The following is a 22,606-nucleotide window of genomic DNA, read 5'->3' on the forward strand; positions in this document are numbered from 1 at the left end:
GCAGGGGCACTGAGGGTCATTTGGTCCAAGTTACCAAGGTGAGGTTTCCACAGATAGGTTTTGGGAAATGAAGGACTGGGCAAAAAAAACCTTGCCAAGTCTTGCCTGGGCATTTGGAATGTAAATCCATGTCATGTTTTCATGTGTTCTTTGGCCCGAGGTCCACTCAGCTTTGCCCACACCTGTCTCCGTTAGTAATATTAACAATTTATTCCTTTCTAACATATTACTAAGCATCTTCTTTGCATGTTTACATACTTGCCTCCATTTTGAATATTCTTTCTGGGAGACCTGCCACGAAACCTCCAGCCTTACAGAGGAGATAATCAGTCTGAGATATTTTGCCTCAGAAAACCCCTTCCACGCCTTTCTCTAAGCACCCTTTCCAAATTCTGCAGGATGTTTAGGCCTCCTAAGAGAATCTTACTGGAATTAGTAAAGAGAATGACAGGTTGTGTAGCCCAACCCCCGTGAATTCCAACCAGGCCACCTGAAAATGTGAACTTGGTATATTTCCTGTCAACGGTTCATTTCATGACCCCACAAAGGATGCACGGAGCTGCCAGCTCTGCTACACTTCAGGGCGTAATCCAGTAAAAAGAAAAGAAAGAAAAAGAGCAACTGCACTCATGTTCTGGCCTGTCCACAAGGCCTCCTTTTAATTTTCTGGCTCCTTTCTCGAGACAGTTCAAAACAGCAAAAGGACTTAATAAGATACACTGGGGTCAGGAAGGTCATATAGCTCATTTTTACCCCACCTCTGCCAGAGAGGATGGTGTGAGGGTCAGAACTTCGCAAACATATCTCTCTCTTAATCACCTCTTCCCTCACAATGCATCCTGGAGGGGGAGATGGTATTTTAAATTTTTTATTGGGAAGGATGTCATCAGAGGAAGACAGTGCGGGCAATTTGTCAAGAATGGCTGCCACGAAGAGGAGAAGAAAAAGAAAAAACCTACACACAACATGAACAAAAGCCAAATAATCAAATGGCAAAACCTTAAAGTCCTTCCTGTCACAGGACTAATGCCCTGCCTCCTTCTGTCCTGCTGAATTTCTAGACAAAACTGGGCAAACACAAAGCAAAACTCAAAGTAAAACAGGCCCATTCAAAACGTCAAGTGAAGAAACATTTTGTTGTTCTTGTTGCTTTGTTGCCCTTCCTCTCTCTCAGGAGGCCCACCTTGTAGAGTGCATCTTCCCTTTCTCATTTTCCATCAAACGATCGGCCAGCCTGGTCAGATCCCTCAGGTCTGGACCCAGAAACCCTCTATTCCCACCACTCACATGACTAAATAGGCAAACCTGTGGTCCTGGGCTACATCTGGGGAGAAATGTATCCTTCTGGCTAAGTAAGAACTCACAGAGCCTTGGGAAGGGTATGACAGCACGTCTTTCTTCATCACAGAAATTATGACTTAGGCTAAACGTTATCAGGACAACTTCCACGCCTATTTCTACTTTGCATGACAAGGTCAGAACAGCTCCCAGTTGGGAGGGCACCGTCAGGAAACCCACTGCTGTGGCTTTTGGGACTGAGCTCTCCATGGGCCTCCCAAGGAGACACACTAAGCCTGGGTATGAGTGTGGTACCCTCCTTCCAAATCACAAAGATACATGCAAATATGGCACACACATGAAAGACAAACAACATCATTTTACATAATGCCTAAGTCCTGAGTTTGAAATAAGTTAAGTTTATCTGATTTCCCAATAGGGCTTAAATTACTAAGGAGCACAGAGGGGTAGAGAAACAATCCATAACTCATATTTACACCATCAGATTTTCCAGAATGCTTTCTGATTGTGGATCAGAATGAATGAATTACACAAATTCCATATCATTATCACAGACTCTCTTCCCTCCAACTAATCTTCACATTCATTCATTTTGTCAGTGCTTGAGGTCTGACACGACCTGCCCCGTTCACCTCTCACACCTCATCTGTGGACACTACCCCACACTAAGCCCAGGCAGCCATACTGACTGTTGGGCTCCTTGAAAGCACCATGTTCTCCCTCCCCAATGTTGCCCCACCTTGCATTGACTGGCACACACTCATTTACCCCTCATAGACATCCCTTCTAGTGGGAAGCTTTCTTGCCTACCCCTTGTGCTATCTTTTTAATCATTCATATTCTAACTTCCTTATGCTTTTGTAACCTCTAGACTTTAAACTCCAAGAGGGCAGGGACCTGGTCTGTTCTCTTCACAAATTCTTCCCCAGTGGCCATGGCTTATAAAATAGGTCCTTAATATTTCCCAGATGAATGAATCTGAATGGGAATTATTTGGCAAAGAAGATACCTTCCCCCATAAGGTCTCACTGTTTTAAGATGCCAAAAACCAACTAGAGGGGCTTCCCTGGTGGCGCAGTGGTTGAGAATCTGCCTGCCAATGCAGGGGACATGGGTTCGAGCCCTGGTCTGGGAAGATCCCACATGCCGTGGAGCATCTAAGCCTGCGAGCCACAACTACGGAAGTCCGCGCGCCTAGAGCCCGTGCTCCGCAACGAGAGAAGCCACCGCAATGAGAAGCCCTCGCACCACAACGAAGAGTAGCCCATCCCCACCCCCGCCCCGCTCACCGCAAGTAGAGAAAGACCGTGAGCAAACGAAGACCCAATGCAGCCAAAAATAAATAGATAAATAAATAAATTTAAAAAAAAAAAAAAAAAACCAACCAGAATTTTTCTGATCTCCAGTCAGATATTTCATCTCTTAGCAATGAAACTGTGCCCATTTTATAACCTTTCCTTTCACTCATTCTTCTATCTGATACAGGATTCTTTCTTAGGCTTTGGTTTGCCATCTTCCCTGAAAGGCAAATTCAAAACCTTTTTCTTTCGCGCCCTTTTGTTCTATGGAGATCCCTGTAAACCCTGTAGGTAACAGATCCCATGAACCTAGGAACCTATTCTGACCTGGCATACACCTGCCCAGTGACAGCACTGCCCACAGGTTACCACTCCCTGGAGGGCAGATTTGTTGCCATGGAGAGACGGGGGCTGGTAAGGAAAACCAAGCCAGCTTGGAGAGATTTTAAAAAGTGTTGGGTGCCTTTTCACTCATACCTGTCAGATGACTTCGCAAAGCTTTATGAAAATAATTACAGTAGAGAAAATCAACAGGAGAATGTTGCTAACAAGTAGGATATAAAACGCAGATTAAAACTAAAAGCTCAACAGGAAAAAAAAATGTATTCAAATAAAAGAATCTTGTTTGCAGTACCATCAATTCCTTTGTGCCTGAGAAAAATTATACAAACAATTCTAGAAAGAGAAAGAATGTCTAGCTTTAATTTTTTCCTGAAGGAATTTTTTGTTGTTGTTGTGAAATATATGAAACATGTAAGTATAGCAACAAACATAGAATAAGAACAACAAATACCAGTAGTGCTTACTATATACCAGGCACTTCACTTTATATATAAGGATGAGGTCAGAACTACTGGAACCCCCATTTTACAGATGAGGAATCTGAGGCATGGAGAGGTTAAGAAACCTCCCCAAGGTCACAAAGGTCACAAAGTCTAGAAGGGGCAGAACCAGGATTTAACCTCAGGCAGTCTGGCTAGATCCACACTGTTAACCACTAGACTACACTGCCTCTCATAGCTAACATACATACAAATGCATGAAAAAGATATACAGTTATAAATAACATGAACAATCATATACCTACCATGTAGCTAAAGGAACAGAACATTACCAGTAAATATCTTAGAAGCTCACTATGGGCCTCTCCACAAGCACACATCCCCCTCTGCCACCTCTCTTCCCAAGGAAACCATTATCCAAATTTTGGGTTAATTCTCTTGCTTTTTGTTATAATTTTAATATCTGTATCCCTAAGTGATATATTGTTAACTTCCTACTTTATGTAAATAGAATCATAGTATGTGTATTCTTCTATGACTGGCTTATTAAACTCAACATTATGTCTTTCAGATTCTTCTCTGTTAAAGATCACAGCTTTGGTTCACTCTCATTTGAGGACTGTGAATTATTCTATTCTTTGTTTATCCATCCTATGGTTGGACATGCAGGTTGCTTCCAATTTTTACAATAAAAACAATTGTGTGGATATCTTTTTGTATAAATTGGATTACACCAGCACCAGAATAAAAAGAAAACCTGGGTTGTTTGTTAAAACACAGATCCCTGGGTCCTACCGTTGGGAGTTTTATTTGGTAGATCTGGGGTTGAGCCTGAAGATTTGTATTTCTAGCAAGTTCTCAGACGATGCTGATGCCATGTGACCCAAAGACCACACTTTCAGAACCACTGCTCCAAGGTACAGACCTAAGAGTGGAGCTTCTGGGTTATAAGATATGCATATGCCAAGCTGTCTTCAGAGTCCTTCTACATTCACAAATCCATCTGCAGTTGTTCTACATGTTTTTAATTATTTCTACTCCTCTGACTGTTGAAGTTTTTTTCATATATTTATTGGCCATTAATTTTCTTCTGCATGATGACTGTTTGGTACTTGCTCATTTTTCTATTGGGTTATTTGTGTTGTCTTTATTGATCTGTGACAGTTCATTATATTTTATGCGTATGAATCCCTCTTTGGTTATACAAATTGCAAAGATCTTCTCCCAGTTCACACGTTGCCATTTTATTCTCTATATGTTGTCTTTTGAAGAACCAAAGTTGGTAATCCTAACGTAGTCAAGGTTATCAATCTTTTCTTGTTTGTGCTTTCTGTATCTTGTTTAAGAAATCCTTTGTTACTATAAGATCATAAAGATAGTCTCCTATGCTATTTCCTAAAAGTTGTATTTACTTTTCCTTTCACAGTTAAGTCTTAATTGCCTGGACTTGATTTTAGTGTATGGTGTGAGGGAAGGATCCATTTTTCATTTTTCTGCACCATCTTAATTGTTCTGATTTTGTACTAGTATCTAGAAGGGTAAGACCCATACAGAAATGTCACAAACATTCTTGGCATTTTGTTCTTCCATATATATCTCAGAATCAGCTTATGAAGTTCCATGAATACTTCACTGGAATTTTGGTTATAATTCTACTCACTCTAAAGATCAATTTAGGGAAAATTAATATTTTAACAATGTTCCTATTAAAGAATATGTATAGGTTCATTACTGCCGCATCTGTTATTACTGTTTTTTATTGCTAATATTATTTATTTGCTGGACCCCCTTGTTTTTGATTAGTCTTAAGGGAAATTTATCTACTTTGTTAGTTTTCTTTTTAATTTGCTTTTTTTTGAGAAATTATTTTTTGTGGTAAAATACACATAACATAAAAATTCACATTTTCACCATTTTAAAGTATACAGTTCTGTGGCATTAAGTACATTCACATTGTTGTATAACTACTACCACCATTTATCTCCAGAACTTTCTCCTCTTCCCAAACTGAAATGCTATAACCATTAAACACCAACTCCCTATCCCCCCGGCCCGGCGCCTGGCAACCACCATTCTACTTTCTGTCCCTATGAATTTGACGACTCTAGGGACCTCATGTAAGTGGAATCATGCAATGTTTGTCCTTCTCTCACTGGCTTATTTCACTGAGCATAATGTCTTCAAGGTCCATCCATTTTGTAGCATGTGTGAGAATTTCATTCCTTTTTAAGACTGATTAATATTCCATTGTATTATATACCACATTTTGTTTATCCCATTTAATCTGTTGATGGACACTTGGGTTGCTTCCACCTTTTTGCTATTGTGAATAATGCTGCTATGAACATGGGTGTACAAGTACCTATTTGAGTCCCTGCTTTCACTCATTTTGGGGTACATACCCAGAAGTAGAATTGATGGATATAATTATATGTTTAATCACCATATTGTTTTCCATAGAAGCTGCACCGTTTTACATTCTCACCAGTAATGCACAAGACGTTCCAATTTCTCCACATTCTCACCAACACTTGTTTTTTTCTCTTCGTTTGTTTGTTTTTAAATAGCCAACATAATGGGTGTGAGGTAGTATGTCAAAGTGGTTTGATTTGCATTTTCCTGTGTTAGTTGTTTTAAAGAAACAAATTTTGGCTTTACTGTTTATTTTTATTGTATATTCTCTTTTTTGTTATCTTTAATTTTTCCTTCCATTACTTTTCCTGGGTTTATTCTGTTGTTTTTAATTCTTAATCTAGATGCTGTTGTTGAAATAAGGACCGCAGACCTAAATTTTTAAATTAGGACAGTGGTTTACTAACAGCCTATATGCAGGAAAAGAGCACACAGCACAAGTAGACAGCTCCACTCCTGTGGCCCCTCAGAACTGTGAAGTTATAAGAAGTCTTATGTACATGTTTATAGGAATAATATGGGCGGAATTAGCCCAGTAGCACAAAGCAGCCTTCTAGATCTTATTCTGAGAAATACCTTTCTCTATGGTTAAGGGGCTCTTTTTCTTTTTCTGTGGTCAGGAGCCTGGAGCTTGTGGGCAGGGTCCCTGTGATCTGGGGAACTGGGAGGTTCAGAGGGTTGGAAAAAGTTCCTTTATGATATGGAAGGAATATAGTCACTTCTGGCAGGTCAGGGATGAGTAGAGCTTTTCACCTATGCATAGCTCATTAAATTAGGGTGGGAAAAGGGCTCAGAATTCAGCCTTTAAAGTCTTGATATGTAGTATTCTTATTATTTAGGCCCTGGTAATTTCTAATTTTTATTACAATTTTTTGATTTATAAGCTGTTTAGAAGTTTGGCTTTTAATTCTATGTGGGCTTGACTAGTTTGAAAATTACACTTTCTATTCTTTTATTCGTTTTCTTAGCTATTTAAACACATTTAAAGTCTAAAGTTAAACACTTTTAACCTCTTTTCAAGTAGAACCATAGCATACTTTAGCTGATTACTATCCCCACTGGCCAATTTATTATGCTGTTTTTATTCAGTATTTTATCATTTTTAACCACATATTAGACATTCTTATTGCAGTTTTTATACAGTTAGTGTATGTTTAAGTATACCTATTTACTAATAGCTTAATAATCCATCTTACTTCTCAATCTTCCATCTGGGATCATTTCCTTTTCTTATCTGAGGACGTCCTATAGAATCTTCTTCAGAGAAGGCTGGGTGGCAGTAAAATTTCTCAGTTTTGTTCTGCCTCAAAATGCTTTTACTTCATCCTCTTTATTGATATCTTTACTGTATATAAAAATTCTAAAAATTGAGAGCTGCTTTTCTTAGCCAACTGAAGATATAACTCCACTGTCTTGGCTTCTACTGTTATTTCTGAAAAGTCAGCTATCACTGTAAATGCTATTCTTATGTATCTGTTTTGTCTTTCTGGCTGCTTTTAGTATCTTTTTTGTTTAAATTCTTCAGTTTCATTATAAAATATCTACTTAAAATTATCTCTTTATTTCTTCTGCTTGAGATCTGTTGGGCTTTCTGGATCTTAGGTTTAATATCATTCAACAATTCTCGATTGGAACTTGTTTTTTTTCTTCCCGTTTTCTACAGTATTTCCTTTTGCAATTCTTTTTACAGCATCTTAGTTATCTTCCTACTCTCAATCTCATTTCATACTTTCCCTCTCTTTGTCTCTTTGAGCCATATTCTGGATTGTTCAGATCAGTTTTTCAGTTCCATCAGTGTACTCTTCAACTGTCTCCAATCTGTTTAATCCATTGAATTTGTAGTTCCTATTTTTATATTTTTCATCTCCAGAAGTCCCATTTCTTTATTTTAAAAATCTGCACAGTCATTTATAGTCTTTTGTCCTTATGCATGATTTCAATGCTTTTAAAAACATTTCTGAAACATGTTAAAATATTTATTTATATTTTTTGGCTGATAAATCCAATAATATTTATAGGTCCAACTCCGCTGTCTATAGTTTCTGCTGGTTTTCACTCACGGTGACTTATTTCCTTGTGTTCTAAGTGAAAGGTGCCTTTCTCCAGCGGGGATTTCTGTTTATTTCTGAGTCACCTAGGGTTGTTTAGGATGTTTACACGGCCATCATGCTATAAGGAATCCCTACTTTAATCTTTCTCTCCTTTCCCAATGTTTCTTGAAAGAAACAGTTCCTCAACGGATGGAAATCAATGCTGGGAGCATTTGATCTCATTCTTACCAGGAGGATCACAACTTGGATTATTCCCACTTTGTAGGATATGAAGTAAGAATGTGAGAAAGATACACTGCTGAAATATCTCACAAAACAAATTCTTTACCACTTGTATCTAGGTTTAACTTAAGGAGGATTTTTATTTGGCTGTGAAAGTACCTCTAATAAGAAATGTAGTCCCTTTTGCGGTTTGCTTACTAAACCATCTATATCAGAATGAATGATGAAAAGTGCAAGATTAGTATTTATTTCAGCCACATGAAAGACCGCTTGAGGAACAACCCTCCAATCACAGAGATGCACAAACCTGTGAGGGTCATCTGGATCACAGTTAGGGAGAAACTGAGTGATCGCTTCTGCCACTTCTTCATTGGATAAAACATCCCAGAGTCCGTCAGTGGCCAAGATCAGCACATCGTCTGCTCCATGCTCGTATCTGGAGAGATCGTAGACTCTTACCTGAAATGAACAGCCAATACCCCTGCTTAAGAAGTTGGGAGCACATTATTCCCCCTAGCAGACTGGCTTCTGACTTCCCTTCCCTTTTCCTGCCCAGCCCAGTGGTTTTTAGGTGCGCGCTCTAAGGCACTTGGGTATGCAGCAAGCTTTGTGGCCCAGGGGTAGCCTCCTTTGAAGACTTGCTGTACAGGCATATCGGGCCCCAAACACAACTGTGAATGAGCCCAATAAGTTAATAGTCGACAAGGAAGAAATTAACTGAAAATGTAATGCCTGAAATGTGGCTGGAACAATGACTCACAATAGATACAGCGGTAGCTAGAAGAGCAGCCGGAGGCTTGTTGCCTTCCTTCCTTTGCACATCCATCCCACAGACATTTATTAAGGGCCTGCTCTGTGCCGGGTGCTCTAAGTATAAAGATAAACAGCTGATTTCCCTGCTTCTGAGCTCTCAGTCTGCGGGGGAGATAAGGCCAGTCTAGGATCCAAGGCAGCTACTCTGCGTGTATTGGTTTAGGACTAAGGAGATACACTTCATTTCATGTACTCACTTGATACCTTTTGGCTTACCTGCTCTAAGGCCCATGGGGCTGGACTTATCTCATGCAACGATGGGGCTCTGATACTACACGCAGGTTTGAGAAGCCTCAGTCAAGCCTAAATCACAAAGGACACACGCCAAGTCTGAATCTCCTAAGTGTGTCTCGACAGACTTTAAGTCTGTCCTCACCTCTAGTACCTGGAATGACTTGGCTATTTGGACATCCCCCTCAACTCTTGGAAAAGAACATAGTGACCTTAGCAAAAAGAATAATAATAAAAATCAAGGCTTGCTTGCATTAGGCCACAACTCCATGTTCCCCCTACTCGGGCAGGATGGGAGGGAGAGGAGTTTGGGATTTCATTGCTATTCCCTACTAATCAGACGGGACCAGCCCCTGCCTACACCACTTCATGAGCTGAGGACAAAGGCAGGTCAATTTCATCAATCTTCCAGCTCTTTCAACCCCACCTCATTGTCCTGTTTTCTAAAAACAAGCCTGAGTGAAAGGTGTAGGCCAGGGGAAGGGAGGGGAAGGGAAAGAAAGGGAAGGGAGGGGAGGGAAGGCGGATGGAGTGTAGGCAGCTGTTCCCGGGTCCCATCACACACAACCACTGTCAGGTCATCTCAGATCTCGAGAGAATACAATTCCAAGAGGCCTGCAGACGTTCCCATCCACATCTTCAAAAGCCAAGCCTCCTATGTTTCAGGAAGGTCTGCCCAGGCCAGTGACGCCCTGCCTGCCACAGGGCTGGTCCTATGGACGAACAGCCCACACCCAGCAGCAGAAAACAACAAAATGCCCCACGCTTGCCCACAGAGTTTTTGGAAAATGAGCTCAAATGAAAAACAGCCTTTGTGGCCGGTGAACAAGACGGCAACAATTAGCTAATGGCGCAGCGCATGGACCGCACTCAGGAGAAGAGCACTCGGGGGAAGACTGGACTGGCTTTTAACATCTTCCTCTCAAAAGGCAGAGGAAGTTTACATTCTAGACAAGGCACGGCGCCCTAGAGACCAAATTCAAGAAAACAGGAGGGGGGAATCTTAAGTTTACAACAGACTGGGAAGTCCCAAATGCCAGAATTTTGTCTTCAGGCTGCTGAACTCATGTGGTTCGATTTTTACTCTAGCGGCAACCGGATCCCCTCTGCTTTACCTTCTATGGTCCCTGGGTGTCTTAGAGCAGGTGCTTCTGAAATGCTGATGTGCACAGGAATCAGCCCGGGACCCTACTAAAAGGGAGATTCCAATTCACTTCTGGGGTGGGGCCTGAGAGCCTGCATTTCTAACTTGCTCCCACGTGGTGCTGCTGGTTCCTGGACCACACTGACTACTGAGGCCACGGAGGAGTCCTACTGGTCTGCAACAAGGAGTCCAAGGGCTCAGTGGCCTCTGTGATGCCTGTGTAGACTACCCCCTAGGGGAGGCTATGGCGAGGATAGCAAACGTCACCCCTGGGCTCCTAATTTCAAGCCCTGTGTCACTGTGTTGTTACTTCCAGCGTGCAATAACTTTGCTTACGAGAGACTGCTCGCTTCTTATGGGGGTAGATCTACAATAAATTTCTGTGATACTTTGAGCTCCACAGGAGAGAAAATGTTTCTTATAAAGGGAGGTAGGGAGATGTGGATGTCAGGTGCTTGTAGCACCTTATGCTTCTAGCGAACTAGGAGATGCCACCTGCCCTGCAGCTCCTTTTAAAAGAGAGGTTTCTAAGGTCGAAGATAAACATCTGTTTCATTTCAGGACCTGCCCTGCGTGTAGGGTGCCGAACTCTCTTCAAGTGCTTTCTGCGGCCCCAAAGCGTGGAGATTTTAGTTGTTTTAAGCTGAAGCTATCCTATTCAAATGGAAATCTGGCCCACAAAACGGGTGTGGGTTGATAAATAGCAACATGTTATAAAATGTTCCTCTTCACTTCCATCAATAAATTGAATCCTTCCCTAATTCCACTATTCACATTTCCACACACAACTCTCTAATGCAGTTTCCTTAGCCAACATGAAAATCCCTTTCAGTACCATTCTCCAAGCAATTTTTATGTAAATAATAAAAAGCTAGTCTCAACCCTACTCCCTGAGGCACTCCCCAATTAACATCCGTTTAGGTTTTTTTTTTTTTTTTTTTTTTTTACTGCTACCCTTTGTTTCCTGCCCTTTAGCCAGTTTCCAAAGGACTTTGCCAACTTTCCACTTACAACTCGTGTCTTACACATTAACCTGTGATGCAGAACATTTTGTGCAAATGCTCTCGGAAAAGCCGTACTGCCGTGTAAGACATCCAACTGCACGCTCATCCTCCCCAGCGGCTAGGGCTTCAAAGGATTCCAGTGGGCTCTGGAGACCCGACCTTCCCTCCCCAAAGCTGTTGCAGGGCCTCCTCAATCAGACCACACTCGCCTCCCCGGACCTCCCTGTTCCATTCCTCAAATAGCTTCTTAATGTTCCGGGACGCTTCACATCAAAAGTAACGGGCTCTGTGGCTCCCCAGGACTCAGACATGAGGAAGACAGTCTCTGGGAGGAGAGAGATACGATCTGCAAAGGCCTTTGTGGGAAGGGGCTCTGGAGAACATGGGCAGGGTCCTACTGGCTCCTTCCCGCGTGCCCATCTGCCAAGAAAGGCCATGGGCATCCTGAGACTCTTGCTGTTTCTCAGAGCAACAGAATTTGAGCCATGGAGAGATGAGGCCGGGGTGGATCCATCTGCCCTCCTGAACCCTTCACGACGTGTTTATTGAGCACTTACTATGTGCCAACAGCTGTGAACAAAAGTGACAAAGTCCTCACAACTTCTAAACTAGGTGCAATAGACACACAAATTAATTACAATGCCAGAAGATGACAGGTGCTTGAAGAAAAGTCAGGCAGGTAAGGAGAGTGACAAAAGAGCCATTTTAGAAGATGTGGTTAAGGCGGGCGTCTCTGGGAAGACACCATGTGAACAGAGATCTGAACCAGTGAGGTGACTTTCCACAGGTCCCTTGCTGTGCCTCCCTTTCCTTCCTTTTGGGGACCTGCCACTCCTCTGGATTAAGAGGATGTGGACACAGTGTTAGACTGGTGGTGAAGAAGAGAGGCTGAGGGGGACACAGTGCCACCCTCCGCTGCCAGAGTAACCCTGAGGAAGACCTGAGGATTTCCCTTTCTTTTCCCTGGTTCTCTGCAGACACAATCCCTTTCATGTTCACTAGCACAGTACTCACCTGTTTGTACCAGTCTGGGTTCACTTGTCTGTCTCTTCCACATGAGTAGTTATTCTCAAACTTTAAGGTGTTTAAGAATCACTTGGGGTGCTAATTAAGATTCCGGGACCCACCTTTAAAGATTCTGATTGTGTAGATCTGAGCCCAGGCATCAGCCTATGTAAACAAGGGTAATTCCAATGCAAGTGATGGGGGAACCTCACCTTGAAAACATGGTCTTAGGCAATAAGCTCCCCTGGGGTGAGGTCTGAGTTGTCCTATTTGTTTCTGCCCCCCGAGCAGAGCACAGAGCCTAGCACTTGGAAACCACACAAGAAACCACCAAGGGAAGCATTTCCCTTGCTGGACATTTACCCTTGTCCTGCTTCCAGCGAACACCCTGAGAGCTGGTCACCTTCTCTTCCCCCCCAGACTCAACCTCTAGAGGCCAGAGATCCCATTTTGCACTTCTTCTGTGGGCCTCGCCATAACTTTCATAGAGTAAACACCACTAGATCTTCAGGACATACTTGCTGAGACAAAGAACAAATGGGAAGAAAAGAGAAAGAAAACGAATTCATATGAGATCCATTCCGAAGGCCCCCTCACCTCGTGGTGACCCGACCGTTTTAGCTTGTAAACGCCGACGCTCCCTGGCAGTCACCAAACTGTGACGCGCTGAGACTTAACAGGAGTAGCAGACTCTTTCCTTTTCGTCCCCTATCCTCAGGGGAGCTGCTAATAAACAAAAAACACTCAGCGTTCGGTGGTGGGGGGACAGGAGGAAGTCTGGGGTCACCAAGGGTCGTGGCTAGTATGCCCCTGAATAAGCCAGGTGCTGACGGCTCTCACAGCTGCCCCCCAACGCTAGAGCACTTAGAGTCACCCTTACCGTGGTCACCGGGCCCCTGCTTTACGGGGGAGTGGGGACACACAACTCTTTAACGCGGTGCCTCCACTCAGAGCTCAGCTGGCTGCTGTTTCGGTGCCTGTCTAATATCTGTTCGCCCCTTTGCTCTGTTCCTGAGGAAATTTCAGTGGCCTGTGAGAGCTCATACTGCTGTAAGCTGACGCTGCTTCCTGAAGCCACTGTTTGAAAGAATCCATCAATGCTCCCATTTGCCAAGTCTTGGTGGCTCCTCTAGGATGTCCTCACGGCTCTCACATCTTTATCAGCTCAGCACATCCTCCAAACCCTTTTTCCCGTTTAAGTACTTGAGGTAGGACGAGGTGCTCCAGCAGCTCAGTCCCAGCTGTGTGCAGGAGCAGAACCCCACCCCCACCCCCCGCCTGGGTTATTAGGAGCCCTCGCTTCGGGTCTCTGCTTCTAACCAGCCTTGGGACTGGAGACGAATCCTTTATTTCTTTAGCTCTCAATTTTCTCATCCCTGAAATCATTGTTAAAAAAATGGAAAAAAAAAGAAGACAAGAAAAATCAATATTATAACACCCACTCTACCTTTCTCACAAAGCTGTTACAAAGATCAAATGAGATAATGTGGAAGAGAACTACACATTCTAATGCACAGCATGTTATTGTTTTATGGCTCTGATCTCAGGGCAGTACACCTGAAAGTAAGCTAGTTGGTGAAAGGAGATGAGTTAAGGGTGAACCCAAGGGACCTGGTGTTCATTTCCTAAAGTCTCACTTAAAATGACAGTGATTGGGACTCTCAATCATGTTTTGGCAGAAAAGCCAAGTGGTCCCCAAGGTAAAGGCTGCCAGTAGGTGGTGGAAAGTAAGAAGAGTACAAACTCTTTTCCTCTCCACCCTCCGTGGCCAACTAACCCAAAAGCTCAACCTGCAGAACGTTGAACATAGCACTTGTACCAGAAGAAAATAAAACTCTAGCATATTTCGTCACAGTCCAACAAACCGAGTGGATTATTTCAATACTGGCATGCTGGCAGGCCACCAAGATTGCACCCGAATTCTCTGTTGTGATTCTATCTACACTAGATGATGTCATGAAATACACACTGAATTTGGTGGCAGAAGACTTGGGTTTGAGACCCACCTCTGCCCCTTAGTAGTTAGGCAAAACCACTTTGTTCATTCACATTTTAAAATCTCTTGACAACCTGCCGGGAGTATGAAATGAAGAAGTCCTGATTTACCAGGTGGGGAGTGTCAGGACGGAGGACTTTGGGCATCACGTATCTTACATGGAGCGGGAACTGCAGGGGCCAACGCCTGGGAATGAGAGAGCGGGCTGGTGTGCTAGGGCGGCTTTGCGTCGTTTGGCTTGGCTACAGTACTGGATTTCCACTGGGGAGTGGTAAGGGATGAGGCTTCTCAAATGTCTTCAGTGTCTCCCTTTGTGAAATGAAAGGTTAGGATGATGTGGCCACTGGGGATGCTTACGGCTCTACCATCCCCGACTCTTTCATCGCAGGATGAGTTCGACCTGGATGGGATTGACCACATGACCTCAGAGCGTCTGACTGCAAATGAATCAAGGGACATTAAAATATGACAAATATGTTGGCTGTTCCTCCTACCCCCAAAGGAGCTGGTTGTTTTGGCTGTGGGTATAATTTTCTATGTGAAATGCACCACAGATATTCTTGAGGTTTGGTGTTTTTCTTTTTTTTTTTGGAGTCTACAGACAAAACAAACATTTGCCTTTTGAGGGTGGATACCATCTAACAACTGAAAAAGTTTCTAAACCAGCTAAGATATTAGGTAGTACATAGAGAGTCTAAAGTTGTACCCAGTGCCCGGCCGCGATAGCGTTAAGGCTTTCATTTTCTCCATGCGAGGCCAGAACTTTACAACTTTGGGAGGTAAGCTATAGAGGAAGGAATTCCCTTTACAGATGGGGACACTCCTATCATCTACTCCTTTCTCTGGGATTCCAATGGCTTGTTCATCACAGAATCCAAGGCTCACTGAATGCATCAGTGAACAAATGGACTTGAATCCAGCTTGTTAGTCATTTGAGGATTACATTTGTGTTCATTAAAATGCCCGTTTGCAGAGATCAGGGTCAGAGGAAATCCCAGCCTGCGAGTGAAAGTACATGGGTGCCGTGTAGACAGAGTCATGTCAAATCCATTTAGGAGGCGGGGGAGGCAGATACAGAGTGACCGTCCATCCCTGTTTGCCTGAGATAGTTTGGGTTTGTGCTGCTTTCCCAGCATAATTGTTAATAGTGTCCCCACTGACTCTCAAAAATGTCCCGGTTGAGAGGGTAAGTTATCTGGTCTCCCGGCATGTAAATAATTAAATGACTACTGTTCTTTATTCTTGTAGCTGCTACTTCTGGCCATTGGGACTGAACCTAATAACCACAGTGTGTTACTACTTCACAGGACTCGTTTCACAAAGGCAGGATTTTAGGGATCTCCACTGAGCAGGAGAGCAAGTTACTGTGTATCTTGCCTTAGAAGAGGAGACCCAATCAGCCCTGGTAAGCTATGGGATACCTGTCATGTGGCAACGTTAACCCCACTGCTTGCAAGCAGCCCAGGTCTCGGCAGACCTGTGAGCAAGCAGAGAGTGAGGTGTGTAGTAGCCCTAACCTACCAGCCTAGAACGGAGCCACAGGCATGGTGAGAAGGAATCATGCAATGTAGGACTAGAGCATGGATGACTTCAGGATTATTAAACTAAAGTTCCTGAAACACAGTGAAGAACAGCTTATGACAGTGTTATTCAAAGAGTGGTCTTTGGATCACCTGCTGCAGAAGTGTCTAAAAATGTGAAAATTGCTAGGACCCCACCCTACACCTAGTGATTCAGATTTTCAGGAAGTGGATTCCAGGGGTTTGCATTCTTTAACAAACTCCTCAAACTATTCTTATATGAGGTAATACAATAAATTAACGCAAAAAAAAGAAAGATACTCACTTGAAACATTCAAGTGAAATTATTATTGTTCAGGAGAGAATCAGCAGGGAATAATCTCCAATGAGAAGGAATGTTTGACACAATATACAGGTTGGCTTCCCTTGTGTGACCACAAATTTCAAAAGCTAGACTTTCTGGTGTGTGTACAAGTAAATCTCAAATAGCTGGTTAGCAAATCTCAAGACAGTTCCTAATGGGAACCATCCATATGGATGACACACAGGTGCATCACGAGTGATTTTTTACAGCTAGACTGGAGAATTAGAGATGGAGATGGACAGGCTACGGCATGAAGTCTCTCCTGTATGTATAAGGTCAGATGGTAACAGAATCAACGAAAGCAGTTCTATACACTCTTAACATGTGACTGTTTTTCCCCCAGACATTTTCAAAGTGGTGGTGGTGGTGATGGGAGGGGAGCATATACCCCCAAGGGGGCATCAACCCAACTGAGAAGCAGATGTATGAGATGCTGCAGACATGTGGCACTAGAGAAGAGAGTCAGAAAACTGCCCATAAAACTGAACTCATAGAACATAGAGGAAAGTGGTGGTTTTTCAGGGGGGAGGGGGTGGGGAGAGAAATGGAGAGATGATGGTCAAAGGGCACAAACTTCCAGTTATAAGATGAATAAGTTCTGGGAATCCAAAGTACAGCATGGTGATTATAGTTAAATATAATGTGTATATACTGTATTATATATACACACACACACACACATATACACACTATATATAATGTATATACATAATCTGTATGTAATACTGGGTTATATACCTGCAAGTTATACAGAAAAGGAATGGTAATTAGTGATGTGATAGGGGTGTTAGCTAACACTACCGTGATAATCATCTTGCGATACAGCTGATCCTCGAACAACTAGGGGGTTAGGGGCGCTGACCCTCTGCGCAGCTGAAACTCTGCATATAACTTATATAGTCAGCCTCTGTATGTGTGGTTCCTCTACATCTGCGGTTCAACCATACTCGGACTGTGTAGTACTGTAGTATTGGGTTGGCCAAAAAATTCATTTGGGTTTTTCCATAACATATGGAAAAAAACCCATATATAAGTGGACCGTGCCATTCAACCTCATGTTGTTCAGGGGTCAGCTGTATGTAAGTATAACACATCAAAACACTGTACATCTTAAATTTATACGATCTCATATGTCAATTATATCTCAATAAGACTGGTTAAAAAAAAAAAGTGCCAAATACAACTGCTGTAAATTATCAAAGTATCTTTAGACAGAACTCATCATTTTCCCTTTGTACAGGGGGATCCAGGGTTTGTAAGGCCTGAAGTTTGTACAATTTGGGGAGCATTTTTTCCCCCAGCTTTACTGAGAAATAATTGACATACATCACTGTATAAATTTCAGGCATACAGCATGACGGTTTGATTTATATATTGTGAAATGATTACCACGGTAGGTTCAGCTAACATCCATCTTCTCATATACATGCAATAAAAAGAGAAAACAGAAGAATAAAAGGAAAATGTTTTTTTCTTTGTGATGAGAACTCTTAGGATTTACTCTCTTAACAACTTTCCTGTATATTGTACAGCAGTACAATATATGGGAAACTATAGTCATCACGCTGTACATTACATCCCTAGTAGTTATTTATCTTATAACTGGGAGTCTTACCTTTTGAGCACCTTCCTCTAATTCCCCTTTGTCCCCACCTCTGGTAGCTGCAAGTCTGATCTCTTTGCGTTTTGGTTTTTTGTTGCTGTTTCTTGGGGGTTTTGTTTTTTGTTTTTGGTTCCACATATAAGTGAGATGATACAGTATTTGTCTTTCTGGGGAGCTCTCTTTAAGAAAAAGAACACAGAAATAATTATGAATACAAACTTAGATACTAATGTGAATGTTTATTAGGAATGAGAAGAGAAATTGCAACAGATTACTGGAACCATGGAAAATGAGGTCCCTTTCTTTTGAGAAATGATTGCAAGGAAATGATTCCTGATTATAACCTTGCCTCTCCTCACCACACAGAACTGTCTACATTTCCCAGTAACAACCAGAACTCATTGAAGGCTGGTCTGAGTGAAGGACCCTGATACTTACATTTAATTAATTAGCATCATTGTAAATCTGCCTCTACACTGCAAACTAGGTTTCCTTTCTTAATTAACTAGGTAAATAACTAATGCATCAACTTATATTAGTTTGCACTGGAAAGACAGATGATTACCCTAACCCTCAAGATTTCACAGCAGGGAGGACACTTCTACAGGAAGGCGATGGTAGAAGGTCTCCAAAATGACCACCATCACTTCCTTCCCTCCCTGTACAAGCACGCTGCTCCTCCCATCAAGGGTGGATTCTAGGTCTCCTCTCCTCAAATATGGACCCGCCTTAGTGATTTCCTTAATCACCAGAATGTGGAAGAGGTGATGTTATGGGACTCCTGAAGCTAGGTCTTAAAAAGCTTTGTAGCTTCTGCCTCAGTCTCTCGAACCACTGCTCTTGGGATGTTTCCTCTCAGAATCCAGCTGCAGTAATGCCATGAGAAGCCAAAACCACATGGAGAGGCTGTGTGTAGCTGCCTCGGCTCAACACGCAGCTGAGAGCCCACATCAACTGCCAACCACGTGAGAGAGCCGTTTTGGACGTGCAGCCCATCTAGCCTTCAGATGACTCCAGCCCCGACTGATATCCAACTGTGAGCACGTAAGAAGCACCCAGCTGAGCCCATTCAACCCACAGAAGTATGAAAGAGAATAATAAATTTTCCCGTCAAGCCTCTAAGTTGTTTTGTAGTCAACAAAGGCACAAAGGCATTGTATTGCGATGGGCCCTCTCCCTATAGGATTGGTGAGAAGGGACGTGGGACGGCGAGCCCGCTGGAGTTTTCTCCTTGGTCCCTACTTGTCCATAAGCAGCACCTGCCCCTCTGTTCCTGTCCTCCAGCAGGTAAATACCAGGAAAACCTCCCTTTGTGGTCTGGGGAGATGAGAGCCAGTCCAGGAGGCAAGTTTAATTTGAGGGCTGGAGGTGAGGAATAAAGAGTCCATTTTGGTCTTAGATCCAAACCGCGGTTTCCAGTCTAACTTTATCCTCGCTATAAAGTTATTTTCATCCCAGACTCCTGTGTCTGTTTTTTAAATTGGTTCAGAAAACTCAGAGGGAAAAAGGATAAAATTATTTTTCCTCCTCAGACCCCAACAAGCAACCTTCTTCCTTTCTCATAGGCTAGAAAGCAAAGTTTATTTTTAATTTTTTAAAAATTTCACCCTGCTTCATCCTCTAAAGATCGAGTGTGCCCTCGGTTCTTGTTACATTGTTTTGTGAAATGCCTCTCCCATGTGCCACCTTTTGGCTTTCCTGGTCCCTGCCCCAGCTCAAAGCCTCACTGCCACATGGTTTCACCTCTACGGTGGCCTCCCCGCCTGCACCCCCCTCCCTCTGCACCCCCCATCCACGTGCTGTTACAAGCTAAGCCTTCCACCGCCACACTCACTTATGCTGCTCCCCTTGCTGAAGACCTGATCTGCTGCCTCGGGTCCAGTTCTAGGCCCTCCATGATAATTCGCTTGATTATAGCCAATAGCCCTTCAAGCTAATCTTCCAAACTGATTCTGTAAGGCAAATTTTACTTCACCCCAGACTCACTACTGCTTCCTTCTTTTCCTTGTTCTACTTATCTTGTCCTTCTTCTTCAGATTAGATGGTGCTCTCTCCCTTCTCTGAATTCCCCTAGTCCCTTAGGAAGCAGGACTCACAGGGTTTATGGCTGACGATTCTCTGGCCTTCCAAGTGGCCAAAAATTCTAATTCCTTGAGGACATGTCCCCCACTGTGCTCCTCGATAAACACGATTGGACTCATGTTTACTCTCTGTGTAAACAGCCAGTGAGATTTTGTGGTCTTGATGGAATAGGAGCTACGAGCTAATGTTTATTATGCCAGATTCTGTTTTAAGTACTTTTTATATGTCATTTAACTTGTTCCTTGCGTTCCTGGGTATAACAACCCTGTGTCCTCTTTTTACTGAGGAGGAAACTGAGATTTAGGTAAAGTAACTTTCTCAAGATCACCCAGCTAGTAAGTAAAGAGATAGAGCTTGAGCCCACGACTGATTACCAGGTCTGAGTTTCTAACCACAATATCACACTACCTCCTAAGGTATTTTTGAGGGGTCTAGGGAATTTTTTAATTCCTCCTCTACCACCCAAAGATAATTACTGTAACGTTCGAGAAAATTTCCTTCTCAAGACCTATATTTTTATATATGTGTATATGTGTATACATAGGCACATAACTTTTTTACCTACTTATGATCAACTTTTCGTATATACAATCGTATTTTGTTTCATTTAATGTAGCCCAGCCATCTCCCCGTATCACTGTGCACCAATATTGTTTTTTTATGAATTGGCCAGACTGCAGAAAGTACACAATACAGTAAAACATGCTCATTCCCAAAATGGGATTTTGGCTTGGGGCATGAAAAGCTACTGAGAATCAGAAGACCGTAAATGTTCAGAAGTCAACGTGAGATCTTAAATATTGTTCATGTTTTCATGGGAGACAACAGGGGAGTGTCAAACAAGATAGTCATTCTTCTCTGCACATGAAAGTGAATACTGGGAATCCCCTGTAAGTGCAAAGGCTTCCAGAAGCCAGTGGATAAGGAAGACTAATGTTTTTACTGACCATCTCTGACCATGTACTACCAGACCTTGTGCCACGCAATTCCATAGATGTTCTCATTTGTTTTTCCCAGCACCTTGTCAATCTAGGCATTTCCACCCCACCTGCAGGCAGGGGGAAAGCAGGCTGAAAAAACTTGTAGAGGTCACAGGTAATGCCGGTGCTAGGGAGGGAGTTCAGATACTGGAGCCTAAGGTCTTCCTTCTTTCAGAGAAGCCTGTTTCAGATGAAAGAAAAAAATAAAATCTAGATGAAGAGAACCCAGAATGACCTAAATGAGTGAGCTGGAGTCACAGAAAACAGCTGACAGGAATCCTGAACACCAAGGAGAGGAAAAATGAAGCCAAGAGAAAATCAGGCTCCTTGTGGTTCAGTCTGGCAGGGGCGGGAGGAGGGGGGACTGCTGAGTTGATGGGGTTGGCTTTGCAAACCGGCCCCCAGACAGAAAAAGACCTCATTCTTCCAAGAGCCTGAAAGGGGCCTAAAGTCAACAGCACAGTCCTGGAGTAGAGGCCAGAAAGCGAGAAAGACATTAAGAGGAATCCTAGCTCTAGGGAGGGCCTGTCACAGGCCAGAAAGGGGTGCGGAGTAGAGAACATCTGGAGGTTTAGGCTGCAGGCCTGGGCCGTGCTGTCTGAGGAATAGGTCAGGAGGTGTGTGCTGGACGGGGCGGAGAACGGCTGGAAAAGAAGGTGCAGAGTGACTCTGAATTCACAAATCCTCTCCTTCTCCACTTGAACTCTAGGGTGATACACAAATGCTGAACAGCGATGAGCTTCATTGAGCGAGAGGATGGGAGACCTGACGCGGGTGTTTCCCGTACGGAGGAGAGGCTCCAGTTACACGGGGGAATGATGCCGTGGACCAGGGGAGGGTCAAAACGCTTCCTACGCTCGGCGGACAGACCCGCGCTGGGTTGATGGGGGCCTCCTGTGGAATTCAGTTCTCGGCCAGAGATTCCCTACCTTCGACCTGGGAAGATATGTGGGAGGCTCAGCAAACCTGGCGGCCGCTCTTTGGGTTTGGCAAACTCGAGATTTTTCCAGTGCCTTGTGTTCAGCAAAACCAAAAATGTGTTTGGCTAGAAACGCTTCTCTTAATTTTTAAACCCCTGTGCATTTTTTACGTAAATTTGATCCACATGGTTTTGATTTATTTTTATTTAACTCATCAAGTCAAATTAGGAGCTACAATGATGAATGGGAACAATGCTGATTTCCAAGAAGATTTTTGAGCCTTTTTTCTTAGAACTAAATCACATTCCACACAACCCCCCCCCCCACACACACATACCCCACTTCCTTGCGACTGTTAAAACTACCAGCCTGAGCTGAGTTTGAAATTTAGAACCCAAATGTGAAATAAAGATCCATGCTTGGCAAAGATGAAGCGTAGCAGGGGAATGTTCTTAGGAAGTCACGGTTAGAAAGCCAGGGTAGGCTTGGGGTGCAGGTGGGGGAATAAAGGCAGCAAGGGAGCCAGTTATTCCTTATTAGATGGTTTAAATAAATTTAACCCGGCTTTGTGGGCTCCCAACAGAAGCCCCCTAGCTGTTTCTCCAGGGTCTGACTTTATCACTGCCACCCAGGGAAAAGGAGTTTCTGCCCCAAGACTGGGGATGTGGGGTTTCCCTGTACCCATCTTTTCTTCTGCACTCCTGCATCAGAGCTGATTCAAGCTGCTCCCCCCTCTTCCCTCTAACCTTCCTCCCCCTTTCCTGGCTCTGGCTAAGGCCTCTCCATCTGGAAGCATTTAAAATGTACAACAATTTTAATCTCGTGCAAAAGAATCTTGAGATTTACACTACATACCCATTAAGCTAAATTATAGGTGCAC

The 22,606-nt window shown here is 43.2% G+C and overlaps 1 protein-coding gene across 2 annotated transcripts in view; it reads right to left on the reverse strand.

Annotated features, from left to right (window-relative positions):
- PPM1H (protein phosphatase, Mg2+/Mn2+ dependent 1H) overlaps positions 1–22,606 on the reverse strand; it is a 265,477-nt gene that overhangs the window by 15,014 nt on the left and 227,857 nt on the right. The window contains exon 9 of one of the 2 annotated variants that reach the window (XM_059936398.1): positions 8,372–8,523. The exons of the other annotated variant lie outside the window; for it this stretch is intronic. Coding sequence (XP_059792381.1) covers positions 8,372–8,523 — 152 coding nt within the window. The remainder of the gene's footprint in view (positions 1–8,371; positions 8,524–22,606) is intronic. 2 annotated transcript variants of the gene reach the window in all.

Source organism: Balaenoptera ricei, chromosome 10 (genome assembly GCF_028023285.1).
Source record: "Balaenoptera ricei isolate mBalRic1 chromosome 10, mBalRic1.hap2, whole genome shotgun sequence".
NCBI classification, from domain to species: domain Eukaryota; kingdom Metazoa; phylum Chordata; class Mammalia; order Artiodactyla; family Balaenopteridae; genus Balaenoptera; species Balaenoptera ricei.